The sequence below is a fragment of the Vicia villosa genome, linkage group LG2 (assembly GCF_029867415.1).
Source record: "Vicia villosa cultivar HV-30 ecotype Madison, WI linkage group LG2, Vvil1.0, whole genome shotgun sequence".
In the NCBI taxonomy this organism is placed as follows: domain Eukaryota; kingdom Viridiplantae; phylum Streptophyta; class Magnoliopsida; order Fabales; family Fabaceae; genus Vicia; species Vicia villosa.
In genome coordinates, this window is record NC_081181.1 from 161,409,962 (window position 1) to 161,426,643 (window position 16,682).

General features: G+C 31.5%; 1 protein-coding gene across 1 annotated transcript; it reads left to right on the plus strand.

Annotated features, from left to right (window-relative positions):
• Positions 1-1,053: 1,053 nt before the first annotated feature.
• Positions 1,054-6,252, plus strand: LOC131647275 (alpha-dioxygenase PIOX-like). The gene is made up of 10 exons (XM_058917184.1): positions 1,054-1,228; positions 1,394-1,657; positions 2,600-2,749; positions 2,880-3,013; positions 4,133-4,346; positions 4,471-4,616; positions 4,748-4,975; positions 5,084-5,286; positions 5,398-5,641; positions 5,808-6,252. Exons 1-10 carry the CDS (start codon positions 1,106-1,108, stop codon positions 6,031-6,033), a joined length of 1,932 nt encoding a protein of 643 aa, XP_058773167.1. The 5' UTR covers positions 1,054-1,105; the 3' UTR covers positions 6,034-6,252.
• Positions 6,253-16,682: the final 10,430 nt, after the last annotated feature.

The window sequence follows — 16,682 nt, forward strand, 5'->3', positions numbered from 1 at the left end:
CACACATGTGGCGTCGAATCTCATGGAGACTGTTTTAACTAACCACTTTATATATAGCACAATACACTACACTTCATTATATGTATTCATTCATTCATACACTCAAATTATTTTTTCACTCATTTACTAATTTATGTGTTGGAGTTTTAATGCCGCGGGTCTTTCCATCGCATTGAAATCTCACTCGACCGCTGGAGAACTCAAGTTCATTCGATTTCCACCTATCTCTGGTTCATGTATAGAGTATGTTGGATCAATAAATAAAAAATTTTATTATGATTTTAATTTCAATATCTGTGACTACATATAAGAATTAATTTTTAAATTAGTTGCTTTCTAAATTGAGTACCAACTTTTGAACAAAACTAAACATTAATAACACATTCATCCAATTAGAGTATTTTAAAGTGTCAAATCAGATAAATAATTTAAAATTTACTGGGTCTGTTTGATAAAAATAGCGGTTGGCTGATAGTTTATAGTTTATGGCTGATGGCTGATGACCGATAACTTATAGCTTATAGCTGATGGTTGAGACTGATAGCTGATAAGCTAATTGAAGTGTTTGGTAAATTTATCTGTTCAACTAACTTATAAATGTAAAATGACATAAAAGTTATTTAATACATAATTATTTTATTTTAAATTAAAATAAATTGTAAAAGATAAAAGTGGTTTTTTTTTTTTAAATAAGGATAAAAAAAAGAAAAAAATGATAAGCTATAAGCTAAAACGCTATTTGAAATAGCATCCGAAAAATAAGTTATAAGCTAGCAAAATAAATTATAAGCTCGTGATGACAAGACCGTTATTAAACAGGTCTAAATTATCATTTTAGCTTATAAATTATAAGCTCAAAAATTAGTCTTACCAAACAGACTCATTGTCTCACTTGACGGAATAGTTATTGATTAAGTGTGTAAAAATAATTTAAACTTTCAGTACACCATCCATTTTCTCTAATTAAAATATAAAAATGGTCATTTTCTCGGCAGCCATAGATGGACTTCTCAACTCTCACTTTTACGTATATAAATATAGCCTATATATGAAGAATATCAGACTCACATTTCATCAAATTTAATCTGTGTATCAAATCAAAACCATGTGGTCTATAGTAACAGATCCCATTAAAACTCTTATTTCAAGAGTTGTGAAACATTCTATCCATGGAGATTTTCATGATGCAGTGGCCAAAATGACCATCATAGATGCCTTTCTCTTCTTTGTAAAATTACTTTTCTTCATCTAAATCAACTATATATATTATATTTTTCATTCATGTTTCTTTATAAATAACATACATAATTGTTGTTTTAACTAATTATTTCAACTTTATTATGCTCATGACTTCTAACTTCATTATTTTATTTTTTTTGCATGGTTTGTACAGATTATGCATTCCATTGACAAGTTGGGAATATGGCACCGTTTGCCTGTATTCTTAGGGCTATTGTACTTGGCCATAAGGCGTCATCTTCATCAAGAATACAATCTCTTGAACGTTGGAACAACACCTGTTGGAATTAGGTCAAATCCATCTGATTTTCCATATAGAACAGCTGATGGAAGATATAATGATCCTTTTAATGATGGTGCTGGCAGTCAAGGATCTTTCTTCGGCAGAAATATTCTCCCTGTTGATCAGAAGAACAAGGTAAAACAACAATCATTTTAAAGCGGAGGGGGTATTTAATAGTTGACTTTTTGGATTTTTTTTTTTTTTGAGATTTAGCTATATTTAGATATAAGGAAAGAACAATAAAAATTATTGATGTGAAAAAAAGAAGAAGTTAGGTTTAACTTCACTATTAATTGTTGGAAATGCAAAAATGTTTGAAAATCAATTTTGTTTGTTGTTTATCTAATTTTGGTTAGTAATTCAATTGGTGGAGAGATGTTTCTCTCCTTAGGTCTCTATGGGATTAAGTGTTTGACTGATTTGACTCCTCTTGTGTTAAGTTAGTCGGGGACGGCCAAAAGACCACGTTTTGACATGATGTTTTGGTTGGGACTATCCATGTGTGTCTCCCAAATTATTTCTTATTTTGAAATTAAGTTTTAGGTGGTGAGTTCTTTTGGTATTTGGGTAGGGGATGATTGAGTTTGGAATTTTAGATAGAGGCGAACTTTTCTAGTTAGGGAGGAGGAGATTTTTTGAGGTATTTTTCGATCTTATTTCGGGATTGATTAGATGTGAAAGGGAAGATATTTGAATATGGAAGTCAGACCCGACTAGAGGCTTTTCCGTTAGTTCGACTTATGTTAATCTTTTAGCTTTGGCTGGTGTTAGAGAAGACATGGTTGAGAAGGTTTGCAGGGACTTTTTAAGATTTGGAAGAATTGGGCACAGACTAAAGTGTATTTTTTAGTTGGGTTAATAGTAGTTTACCCCCTGTAATATGAGCGTGTTTTGGTTTACCCCCACCATTGCCAAAGGCAGGTTTTGGCAAAAGGTAGGTAGGGGGAAAAGCAAAATTCGCTAAGATTACAGGGGGTGAATTACTATTAACCCTTTTTTAATATTTATATTTCAACATAAGGGAAAACAAAATTTAGTTGAAAAATTATATATAGTTTGATAATGTGTTTTTTGTAGTTGTTGAAGCCAGATCCAATGGTAGTGGTGACAAAACTTCTTGAGAGGAAAACGTACAAGGACACAGGAAAACAATTCAATGTGATTGCAGCTTCTTGGATTCAATTTATGATACATGATTGGATTGACCATTTGGAGGACACTAAACAGGTTCAAATGGATTTCATCAATTTAAAAATAAATACATACAAAGTTTTACACGTTACATCTTTGGCTTTTCTTAGTAAATACTTAATTACTTATGTCATCAGAAAATATTAAATGCTATTACTATATATAGGTTGAACTGAGTGCACCACGTGAGGTTGCAAGTCAATGTCCATTAAAATCTTTCAAATTCTTTAAAACGAAAGAAATTTCAACAGGCTTCTATGATATCAAGACTGGACATGCAAACATTCGTACTCCATGGTGGTAAGACTATTTTTATGTGTTTATTTATTTTTCTTTTAAAAGAGATGGTCAATCACTATCTTTTACTTTGATGAGTATTCCATGGTAATACGTAAGAAAATTGAAAATGGAAAAGGGTTTGAGTCAGAAATGAGAACATTGCAATTTTTTTAATGTTGAAAAGAAAGTGAATTGTTAATTGAGAATTAAGTCTTGCAATTTTTATGACAAAATCATATTCCTAACATCAATTGCAGGATTAAAAAACTAATCATTACTTTATAAATAATTGTATATTAAGTTTGATTCTCTTTGTCATGGTTTATATATCTGAAAAGTATTGGAGATTCAACATTACACTACATTTTAAAAAGATTATCAATGGAAAAGTTGAGTTCAACTCCAATTATTAATGTGAAATCTCTTTATAAGATAATATAAGTATTTCTTTATCAACAAAATTTAAAAAGACTAAAGAGGATTGATTTAACATGTCACCCCTAAATTATATCCGACATTCATTCAAATTTTCTTAATCTTAAATTGTCTATGATTAAATTTGGGGTTAATTAGGGAAAAAAAAATCTATAATAGATTTTCCAAAATTTCTGGTAACATGCCAAATTTTCTATATGAATTTAAAAAATATACTCCCTCCGTCCCAAATTATAAGAGAAATTCACTTTTTAGATTCATTGAATAATTAATGTATCTGGTCTGCATATAGACCAGATACATTAATTATTCAATGAATCAAAAAAGAGAATTTCTCTTATAATTTGGGACAGAGGGAGTATTATATTACTGGAAATTTCCAGTAAATTTTGAAATCTGCTGTAAATTATTGAGAATTTCGAAATTTCTGGTATTTTCTTGAAATTTTCAATAAATACGAAAATAAATTTCAAAAAAAATTTGTGAGGACATGAGTAATAACATCCATCATTGGACGTGCGAGATATAATTTGAGGGTGGCATTTTGAATCCTCGAAGCATTGGGATGAGATGACGGAGATCTTCGGTTTAACTCGTTTTTTAAAAAAATATTTTAAAAAAAAATAATTACACTTAATTAATGATATGTACTCTGACTATTTAAGTTAACTTACACATAACATGAGTATATGTTTATGATAAAAGGGACGGAAGTGTGATATATGGAAGCAATCAAGAAGTTTTGAACAAAGTGAGGACTTTTAAAGATGGGAAGCTAAAAATATCAAAGGAAGGTCATCTTCTTCATAACGAAGATGGAACTGCAATTTCAGGTGACATTCGCAACAGTTGGGCTGGTGTCACAACTTTGCAGACACTTTTTGTTCAAGAACACAATGCTGTTTGTGATGCGATCAAGGTATACATGTTATATATCCATTAGATATATCCTTTAATTAGTTACTCTAGACCAAAATGTTGATGATATAGTTATATATAAAAAACTAATACATATTTTTTTTTTCCATATTGTACTTTATTAGAAGGAAAATCCAGACTTGGAAGATGAAGATCTTTATCGTCATGCTAGATTAGTAACTTCAGCTGTGATTGCAAAGATTCACACTATAGATTGGACTGTCGAGCTTCTTAAAACTGACACTTTGCTGGCAGCCATGAGAACCAATTGGTAAGATGAATTGAGATATTATAGATGAACTAATTAAGATATATATTTTCTATAATTTTGAAATAAGTTTATGATTAGTTATAAATATTAATATTTTGGTTTGATTGCTAAAAAGTTCAATTTGGTTTTAGGTATGGACTATTGGGAAAGAAATTCAAGGACACATTTGGACATGTTGGAGGAGCCATCTTGGGTGGATTGGTGGGCTTGAAGAGATCAGAAAATCATGGTGTTCCATACTCTTTAACTGAAGAATTTACTTCTGTCTATAGAATGCATCCACTTCTACCTGATTCACTGCATTTAAGAGACATATCTGCCACTCCTGGACAAAACAAATCTCCACCATTAATCAAAGAGTATGGAAATTAATGGTTTTACATCATCATAGCTTCTTTCTTCAAAATATAGCAATATTGGAAAGATTACAAATTCACTCTCTAATCCTTTTGTTTTGTATTATCTAGGGTTCCAATGAATGAGTTGATTGGACTACAAGGAGAAAAGACCTTGTTGGAGATAGGAGTTGCAAAACAATTAGTATCAATGGGTCATCAAGCTTGTGGAGCCTTAGAACTTTGGAACTATCCATCATGGCTCAGAAACCTAATACCACATAACATAGATGGCACAGAAAGATCTGATCATGTGGACTTGGCTGCTCTTGAAAGTAAGATATATGAATCACAACTTCTAATTCTAAGACTTTTTCTTATTTTTGTCATTTTGTGTCTAAGTGTCATGGAACTGACATTGTAATTTGATATGATAAACTATGCAGTTTACAGGGATAGAGAGAGGAATGTAGCAAGATATAACCAATTCAGAAGAGGACTATTGTTGATACCTATTTCTAAATGGGAAGATTTAACAGATGATAAGGAAGCAATTAAAGTATTGAAAGAGGTATATGGAAATGATGTTGAGGAGCTTGATGTGCTAGTAGGTCTCATGGCAGAGAAAAAGATAAAGGGTTTTGCAATTAGTGAGACTGCTTTTGTGATATTCCTTCTCATGGCATCTAGGTAATAACAACTAAAATTTTATTTCATTGAAGTCTAAACAATTATATTATTTTTTACTATTTATCAGAAATACATATTTATACTATTAGAAATACTCAATTTTAGAAATAGAATATTTTAACTCAATATTATATTCAATTTGGTTGAACTTTATTACACATTACAGGAGATTGGAAGCTGATAGATTTTTTACAAGCAACTTCAATGAAGAGACATACACCAAAAAAGGTTTGGAATGGGTGAACACAACTGAGAGTTTAAAAGATGTTATTGATCGCCACCATCCAAAAATGACAAATAAGTGGTTGAACTCTTCAAGTGCTTTCTCTGTTTGGGATTCACCTCCAAACAAAGACAATCACATTCCACTTTACTTTCGTGTTCCTAACTAATCAATTGAACTTAGCAAAAGTTTAAATTCATGTATGTGTTTGTATTTTGATTGTCTTAAATAATTGTATTTGTATTTGTGTTTGTATGTACACAATTATGTGTATGTATTCATGTTTATTTGTTGTATTTGTGTCTTTCAAAGCAATTCTATGTTGTCCGATCTAAACATATAATCCTAATGTATTTCAAATGATGAATGTTCATTGGTTTTATGTCTATATTTTTTTTGGAAATTTCATTATCCACCTCCCTCTTTTCTTGGTCACCTCTGGTGAAAAACTCAAAATACCCTCACTTCGGAAATGCATTTCTGAAACGCTTATTTTTTTTTTTTCAAAATTTGTCTTATTTCGGAAATGCACTTCCGAAAATACGAAAAAAAAGGTGTTTTCGGAGATGCATTTCCGAAAACACCCCTTTTTTGGGTTTTCGGAAATGCATTTCCGAAAACACCTTTTTTTTGGGAGGGGGTGTCTTCGGATATACACTTCCGAATTTTTTTTGGAAGGGGGTGTCTTCGGATATACACTTCCGAAATATTCCAAGACCAAATTGGTCTTGGAATGTTTCGGATATACACTTCCGAAAGAATTCAATAATTATTAAAAAATTAAAATCAAGGTAAATCAATACAATTAATAGGTATAAAATCAAGGTGAATCAATACAATTAATAGGTATAAAATTTCCTAAACAATTTTAAAGTTAAAAATTATTTTACTAACTTATATAAATCAAAAACATCTTAATTTCATAAGTAAATTTTGAATTATTTAAAATTAAATATAATATATAAATATAAATATAATATATAAATATAAATATAATATATATATTATAAATTAAAACACTCATTGTTTTAATTTTTATATTTATTATATAAATGTATAAATATATTTATAATTAATATATAATAATTATTATATAAATATATAATAATTTTTATAAATATATAATAATTATTATAATTATTATATAAATATATAAATTAAAACACTCATTTTTTTAAATTATTTTTGTAAATATATAAATATATAATAATTATTATAAATATATAAAATATAAATAAAAAATTATAACTCATTGTAAGTGAAATTATTTTAATTATTTTAATTAAAATTATTTTAAATTTTAAAATATGAATCAAAATAGAAATATATAATAATTATTATTCATAACTCATAAATTATATCAAAATATATAATTATTATTATTATTCATTACTCATAAATTATATCAAATTTATGATAATTGAATTAATTAATATTCTAAAATTAATTTTTGGGATTTTTTTAGATTTTTTTTTGTTGTTTCGGAGATGCATCTCCGAATTAGTCAAAATCCCAATTTTTGGGATTTTTTCGGAAATGCACTTCCGAAGTCTAGAAAAATTTAGAAAAAAAAATATTTCGGAAATGCATTTCCGAAGCGGGGTAAAATGGGGTTTTCGCTGGGGTGACCCCATAGGGAGGTGGGTAAAGAAAAAATCATTTTTTTTATTTAAAAACAATTATGATAGATATTCTATAGCTAATTTAAATATTGGATTGCAAAATAAAAAATAATATAGATGTTGCTTCAAAAAACTTTAAAAATTTTGTCATCACAAACGTTACACAAGTAGTTAAGATTTTTAAAAGACTATGACCTATGATCCACTTCAAGGAGTCAAACCAAAAGTAAACAATTAATAATATATGATAGAGAAAGATACTAATTGCACCTCCTTAAAATTGATAATAGTCTTTGAACCTACCACTATGTTTTATATATCTCTTTTAGCCAGGTAGTACTTTTACATTGATTTTCTTTTTATTTTTGTTTATCACAATGGTTTTGAGAGAGTAACATGGTTTTTAAAGTTATTTAGAAAATAGTAAGCAAGAAAATAATTGGCTTGAAAGGATATGATGATCCAAGGAAGTGTGATGTTGAGTGTTCCATGCTGAAAAAGTCTATTGGGCAATCAAATTTCTGAATTTCGATATTTCTGAATTACCACAATTGGAGTAAATCAATGTGTTGCGCTTTGACCTTCAAGAACAAACTCTCGTTCATCAATGGCGGTCTTCCCAAACCCTCTTCCACTGATCCCGATTTTGAACTTTGGGATCACGCTAACAACATGGTTCTTTCATGGATCAATCGCACGCTTTCTCCACACATCGCACAAAGCACCATTTGCTTTGACTCGACATTCGACCTCTGGGAAGTTCTCAGAGAAAGATTCACGAAAGGTAATCACTTTCGTTTTCAGATCTTCTTCGTGATTTGCATTATATTCAAGAAGGAGATCGCTCCTTATCAACATACTTCACTGATATGAAAATCCTATGGGACGAACTCGAGGATTTACGACCTACACCTTCGTGTTCATGCCCTACACCCTGCACCTGTGACCTAGCCAAAGTTGTGCGCAATTACAAACATATGGAGTACGTTTCCTGCTTCCTCAAAGGTCTAAACGACAATTATCACAATATTCGTACCCAGATATTGCTTCTTGATCCTCTCCCTAGCATCAGTAAGGTTTACTCCTTGATAGCACAACAACAAGTACAATCCACATCTGCTCCTTCCACCACACCGGCTATTCTCTATGCAAATTCTCACAACAAGCCTAAAGGGAAAGCTCCTTCCAAGACCCCTATGCTTTGCACCAACTGCAGCAAGACCAACCATACCATTGATAACTGCTACATCAAGCACGGTTTCCCTCCTAGATATCGTTCAAAGAACTCAAAGACTCATTCTGAATCAAAGCCCGTTGCTGTTCCAGAGAAAGAACTTTCCATATCTAAAGAAGATTATCAACATTTGTTACTCTTACTTCAACAATCAAGGAAAAACAACCAACAAACCAAGACCAGCACAACAGATGCAGAAATCATCTCAGGTATTGTCCCTATAGGTAATCCTTTTCATAATACCTCCTCATGGATCTTGGACTCTGGTGCTTCATACCATGTTTTTCCTTTTATTCAACATTTTTCAACCCTCGAACATATCACCTGTGTTAATATTCACTTGCCTAATGGTACCAAACTGTATGCAAAATTCTCTAGCTCTATTATATTTGATGATAAATTTCAATTGCATGATTTTTTTATAAGCCAGCTTTCCATTTTAGTCTAATCTCCATATCCAAACTATGTAGCACATCACCTTACACAATCACTTTCTTACACAATTCCTGTTTCATTCAGGATGTGTCTACCACGCAAATGATTGGGCAAGTGATTCAGCAACATAGTCTCTACATATTGGACAGATTACCTATTCACACAGTTAACTGCAATCCATTAGTCTTAAGCAATCTACTCAATGCTCTTATACTCTATGGAACCATCGTTTCGGACACCGATCTTTAGAAGTTTTACACTTAATGTCTAAACAATTTCCTGTAATCAAACATTATAAATATTCTACTTGTAATACTTGCCATTTGGCTAAGCAAACTAAATTGTCGTTTCCTACAAGTAATTCATTTTCTACTCATTGCTTTCAACTTGTGCATATGGACATATGGGTGCCTATTTCTAATCCCTCTTTGGTTCATTATCACTATTTCCTAACTATTGTTGATGATTATTCTAGATAAACCTGGACTGTTCTCAAGCATAATAAATCAAAAACTAGACTGCACATTAAAATTTCCTTGCTTATTGTAAAAACCAGTTTTCTTGCAGCATTAAAACCCTTAGAAGTGACAATGACATTGAATTTATAATGCCCTCTTATTATGCTTCACTTGGTATACTTCATCAAAGGAGTTGTGTGGAAACACCACAACAAAACTCAACAGTAGAAAGAAAACATAGGCACCTCTTAAATGTCACTAGATCTCTTCTTTTTCATGCTAACCTTCCCAAATGTTTCTAGTCATATGCTTTGTGTCATGCTACCTTTTTGATAAACAGGATTTGCAGTCCACTGCTTAAACACAAAACTCCTTATCAACTGCTTTTCAAAACAGACCTATGCTACAATGACCTTAAAATTTTTGGATGTCTTACTAATGCTTCTACCATTTCAAGACAAAGAGATAATCTTGATCCTAGAGACATTAAGAGTCTAGTCTTAGGTTTTCCTATTGGGATTAAAGGTTACCTCCTTTTTTACTTACAAACTATATCCATATTCATATCTAGGAACTGAAAGTTTCATGAGGATGTTTTTCCCTATGTACCTCACACTACATATTCCCACATACCACCTCTTGATAATCATACTTCCACCATCCCCTTTCTTTTTGAGCATTTACCTTCCCAACACATAACTCAGCTGCAGCATGACTCTGCCGCTCCAATCCATCATGAACCTGAAACAATACAACAAGATTCTCCTATACCATTATAATCCATGGATGCTCCTACTTCCGATGAAACACAAGAAAAACATACCAACATTGCACCTTGCAATGTTATTTATTCATCTACTTTATATGACATTTCAAAATATATTTCTTACTCTCAAATATCTCCTGCCTTTTTTGCTTACATTTCTGCTATTACGACTGATTCTACACCTAGTAACTATAAACAAGCCAGCCTACATCCTAAATGGATTCAGGCTATGCATGATGAAATCACTGCTTTAGTAGAAAATCAGACTTGGGAATTAATTACTCTTTCCAAAGGTAAGAAAGCAATAGGTTATAAATGGGTCTACAAAACAAAACTTCATTCCAATGGCACTATAGAAAGGCACAAAGCAAGGTTAGTAGCCCAAGGCTTCAATCAAATCCAAGGTATTGATTACTTTGAAACTTTCTCACCTGTTGCAAAATTGACTACTGTAAGACTCATCCTATCTCTTGCTGCTTCTTTGAATTTGCATTTATTTCAACTTGATGTTCATAATGCTTTTTTACATGGAACTTTGGATGAAGAATTCTACATGTCTCTACCTAAAGGCATGACACTCACTCATCCAAACCAAGTGTGCAGACTTCTCAAATCCATCTATGGATTGAAACAATCCAGCAGGCAATGGTTAGAGAAGCTCTCCACTGTTTTGCTGACCAATGATTTCAGTCAATGCACTTCTGATCATTCATTATTCATCCATAATTCCAAACATTCATTTACATTTATTCTGATTTATGTTGATGACATCCTCCTTGTAGGAAACAACTTAGAAATCATCAACAATATCAAACAATCTTTGCAGCATCATTTTCATATTAAAGACCTTAAACATATGAAATATTTCTTGGGATTGGAATTGGCTCGCAACAGCAATGGAGTCAATATCTTTCATAGAAAATACACACTGGACCTGCTTGCTACAACTAGAATGATGGGTTGAAAACCATCCTCTACACCTATGGCTCGCGACATAAGACTGCAATCAACTGATGGCACACCATTAGAAGATCCCACGCAATATAGGAGATTAGTTGGTCAACTCATATACCTCCTCAACACAAGACCCGACATATCCTATGTCGTCCAACAGCTAAGTCAACACATGAATCAAAGCATCCCCAGCCCAAGGCATCTTGTTTCCTACCAAATCAACTCTTCAACTCAAAGCTTTTTCTGATTCAGACTGGGTCACATGCCTAGAAACTCGTAAATCTGTGAATGGCTACTGCATCTACTTAGGAGAATCACTTATTTCCTAGAAATCCAGGAAACAAGCCACTTTATCTCGCAGCTCCACTAAAGCCGAATGCCGCTCCATGGCCTCCACTGTTTGTGAACTTCAATGGCTCACTAACCTCCTGACCGAACTTTGCATACCGTTCACCACCCCTGATGTTCTGTACTGCGACAATGCCTCAACAATACACATAGCAAACAATTTATCTTTTCACGAACGCACCAAACATATTGACCTAGACTGCCACTTCGTACGAGGGAAGCTTCATCAACATTTATTTTGTCTCTTGCATGTTCCTTCATCTCAACAGCTAGCCGATATTTTTACAAAACCGTTAGACTTGAAACCATTTTCTGATAACATTTCTAAGCTAGGACTATATTCCATATACCCCAAGTTTAAGGAGGGGTATTAGATTATATTGGGCCTTTTGTATTTTACCCATTTGGGCTTTATCTAGTATACTAGGTTGTTACCTATATTGTATATCAGGGCCGTCTCAATTTTTTGGAGGCTCTGTGTAGGTTAGTCATGATTCAACCATGAACAAATAATTAGAGGCCCTATTTAACCCCATGTTAATAGTGGCTAAGATTTATGAGGCCCTATTTACTTACAATTTAACTGGAGGCCCTATGCGGTAGCCCGCCTTGTACGCCCTCAAAGATGGCCCTGTTGTATATATATAAGCCCAGTTAGGTTATTGTAAAAGGTGAACATTCATACTCAATATTCAAATTGTTTTCTGTGCCGCCAATATGGCACATTCATCTTCTTCATCACATTTTGTGTAATAATACATTACATACATATTAGATCAAAGATAAAAAAAGGAAAATAAAGATGCATTCATCATCTTCTACATTCCATCCATCATCCTTCAAACCTTGTACCTAAGCCTCATCATCTTCATGCCTTTCTTCACTCCATCATGCTCTATTGCCATCATCAGCATCCCATATCATTCAATTCATCACAAACATAAATATTAAGCAGTAGCATCATACACAAAAACATAGCATACATAAACATTCACCATCAAATTGGGACTACCTCCAAAACACACGGTTTTCACCCTCAAAACAAACTCATTTCAAAGCAACTAACACAAAATCACTTCAAGCAAATACAACACAAATGGAACCCAAACTTTGTTCAATAACCTTTCTCACACGAATCACCAATAACCAAATGCCAACCTTTGATCAATGACCTTTCTCACATGTATCACTATCCTAACCTCACTTCCCTCCAATTTTCAATCTCATTCATAACATAATGTGTGTCTTAGAGTTAGAGAATAATGTGAAGCATGGATATCTCCCATTTATTGAAAAAGACATTCACATTCTTTTTTTTGAAATCCAATAAAAAATTTGAAAGAAATTGATGCTATTCATCTTTTAAAGTATTGTGAGAATGTAAAAAAGAGTTACTCTAAGTTTCAATATACTTATACACTTGATGAAGAAAAAAGGCTAGTGCATATTTTTTGGTCCCCTGCTTCTTGCTTTGATTTGTACAAAAAATATGGTGATGTTGTTGTATTTGATATTACATACAAGGTAAATTCTTATGTAATACCCGTTTAGAATTTGTGTGGGTGTATGAATAACACTACTAGAAAATTCGCTTTTAGTGACCGATTTAGTGACCAAAAAATTTTGGTCACTGTAGTGACCGAATTAGCCACCGGAATATGATATTCATGAGCCAATCTTAATAGGTCACTAAATCGGTCACTAAAATACATTAGCCACCGATTTAGAGACCAAAACTTAGTGACCGAAATTTCAGTCACTGTAGTGACCGAATTAGCCACCAAAATTTGATATTCATGAGCAAATTTTAAGAGGTCACTAAATCGGTCACAAAAAATATTTTTTTTATGCAATTGAATTTATATATATAAATTAGAGACCGAAATTTCAGTCACTAATATTTATTGTTTTTTTATTTATTTTTAATCCTCTTTATTATATTATTATTTCCTTTCCATTTTTTTAAAGATTTTAATTCTCTTTCAATTTTTAATTTTTCATAAAATTTTCATATTTTTTATTGTTTTAACATATAATATATTTGTAAAAAACTATATGTTTAAATATAAAATATAACAATAGATGTAAAGTGGTGTAGTGGTAAGTTCTTCTTAAAATATGCGGATGTCACAAGTTCGATTCCTAGGTATCACAACTTTTGATTTTATTTTATGAAAAAGAACACTAAAATCGGTCTCTAAATCGGTCACTGAATTCGGTCACAAATTTCGGTCACTAAATTCGTCGCAAATGCTTAGCGACTAGCACTTTTCCAACCGAAAAATAATGGTCTCTAAATCTGTCACTAAACGTTTTAGTGACCGATTTTTAAGCATTTTCGGTCTCTAATTCGGTCACTAAAAGCGAATTTTTTAGTAGTAACCATGGAAAGACTATACTTTTTGGATGTACACTTTTACAGAATGAAACAATGTCTGTATTTCGTTGGTTAATGAAGGTAGTTCTTGCTTTTTTTTCTATAAAATTTTATTATGTTACCCATTTTCTTTAATTTTTTATTTTATCCTTTTTATAGACTTTTATAGCTGTAATGAAGAAGCCACTGAGAACTATATTAACCGACCAAGATCCGTGGATGAAAGAAGCAATATCGAAAGAAATATCCTCAACTACTTTAAGGTAGGTCTTGTTATTGGAGTCAATTCTCACTTGTATCTAAGGTAGTTAGCAACTACTTTAAGATAGGTTTCTACCAGAAAAAACCTACTAAATAGGGGGGTATTCATTAGACTAGAGGGTGCTTTTGCAATTTTTGCTCGAGGTTTCTAGAGTCATCCTCACACCTTTTTGTGACTTGCAATGTAGTAATATATGTCTGGTATATTACATTTAGTTGGTTGTGGTGGTATGTAGCTATACCAATGGATTCTCTGACCCCTTTTTCAGATGTTTCTCACTCTTAGCAGTACATATATTCTTAGGGGTGTAGTATGATATGGCATGTTGTGGTCTTGTCAATCTAGAAATCTCTTAATGATATATTGTTTTCAAGTAAATTGGTGTTAGCGAAGGACATGGCAGATTTGAGTATTATTTTGCCTTGGAAATGATATCTTGATAGTTCTATGGGAAATTCACGTGTTTTCTTAGCCTGACTCGATAACCTTATCAAGTATCTGAGCCAATAGCAGCTTGAATGTCTTTGATTTCCTTCTGGTATGTTCTTACTGCTCACCGAAAATTGGTGCCTTTTTCTTATTCGCGGATCTTTGGTTGGGGAGATCTAGCTTGTGCTTCTCTCCGGTGCTCTTGGTTTTTGCTTCTTTTTTTTTTTTTTGCTTTTTGTTCTCTTTGAATATGTTTTAATCTTGTAATGTTGGTGTTTTTTAGACAAGTTGTTGTTTTATTTTGTTGTTGTTGTATTGGTTGTTCGGTACGAGTGTGGTTGATCCCCTTTTATTTGTACTATTAACATTTGATATCTAGTTATATTAATATAGTTATTTTCTTATAAAAAAAATTATTTCTTTTTTAAAAATTTTGTGAAGACAACATTTATTCTTAAAATCAGTGTTGTATAAATAGGATCAGACCAGTCGGTTGGACCATAAACTGGACCAATGATCGGCTTGGTTCACTAGTTGAATCGTGTTTGTCTTCAAACTGGCGTAAACCGGACTGAACCGATCAAAACCATAAAATCGGCAGTTTCCGTAAACCGTCCGATTCAATTGCTTTTTTTTAATTGCATGATTAAATTGTTGAATACTTGGTTGTGCTGTTCTTTTGATTGCAATATGATTACTGTTAGACTTAGTGTTGTTCTTTATATAGGTTACTATTAGACTTTGTAACATATAGAAATTTGTATTGTTTTATTATAGTGTTCTATTATACCAAATTTTTTTCTATTATACCAAATTTTTTCTATTGTCCTACTATACCAAATTTGTTCTATTATATCAAATTTGTTATATACTTTTGTTCTTTTATAATGTTACTATTGCAATATGACTCTTTGTAACATATAATATTTCTATTAAACGTTTTGAGATTTGTTGTTGTTTTATGATTCTTTGTTGAATTGATTTTCGGTTAATAAGCTCTATAAGCTTTTCATATAGGTCATTAATGTTATTTTGTTTCTGTTTTTGAAATTTGTCGTCGTTGAATTTAGTTTATGAATTAGAATTTAGTAAATTTATGATATGATATTTTTAAAAAATTTAAGTGTTAGTTATATTTTTTTTAGAGATTAAATGATCTGTTTCGATCGGTTTTATATTTATATAGTTTTGTCATAATGATAGATCTATTAAATCAAGTTACAGTATTTGATTTAATCTGGTTTGATCATGTGGTTCGACTAATGATTCAATAGTCCGACCAATAAATCAGTAATTCAATACTCTCACCAATTTGATGACCGGTCTAATTTTTAAAATAATATTTAAAACTTTAAAGTCTAAATCCACGTTGGCCATGTGTACAATTACTTGATTGAAAAATGATATTAATTAATGATTTTAAAGGTGTTCATTATGATTGATTGCTTTTATCCATAGAATCGAAATCTGCAACAGATGTCAAATAATGCACGCTACCTTATCTTGGTTTGTGACTACTCACTTGTTTTTTTCTTAGACAGTGTGTATTCACATAGTTGCAATAAACATGTATTCAATTTTTAAAACATGTACAAATTATTTAGAGAGAAGCAATGTTTGATTAGAACAAGAAAAAAAATTTATCCACCTCCTATGGGGTGACCCCTAACAAAACCTCCGAGATGTCCCTGCTTCGGAGATGTATCTTGTATTTTTTTTTTAGATTTTTTTAGATTTCGCCCAAAAAAATTTAAAAATTGGGATTTTTATTAATTCGGAGATCGAAAAAACCAAAAAAAAATTAAAAATCCCAAAAATTAAAAATTTTGGAATATTAATCATGAGTAATGAATAATAATAATTATATATTTTGATATAATTTATTAGTTATGAATAATAATTATTATATATTTCTATTCTAATTCATATTTTA

Excerpts from the sequence above, each read along its gene's own strand:
- LOC131647275 (XM_058917184.1), top strand. The coding sequence starts at position 1,106 with ATGTGGTCTATAGTAACAGATCCCATTAAAACTCTTATTTCAAGAGTT. Across the intron at positions 3,014-4,132 it reads AACATTCGTACTCCATGGTG|GGACGGAAGTGTGATATATG; the intron begins GTAAGACTATTT and ends TTATGATAAAAG. Across the intron at positions 4,976-5,083 it reads TCTCCACCATTAATCAAAGA|GGTTCCAATGAATGAGTTGA; the intron begins GTATGGAAATTA and ends TGTATTATCTAG.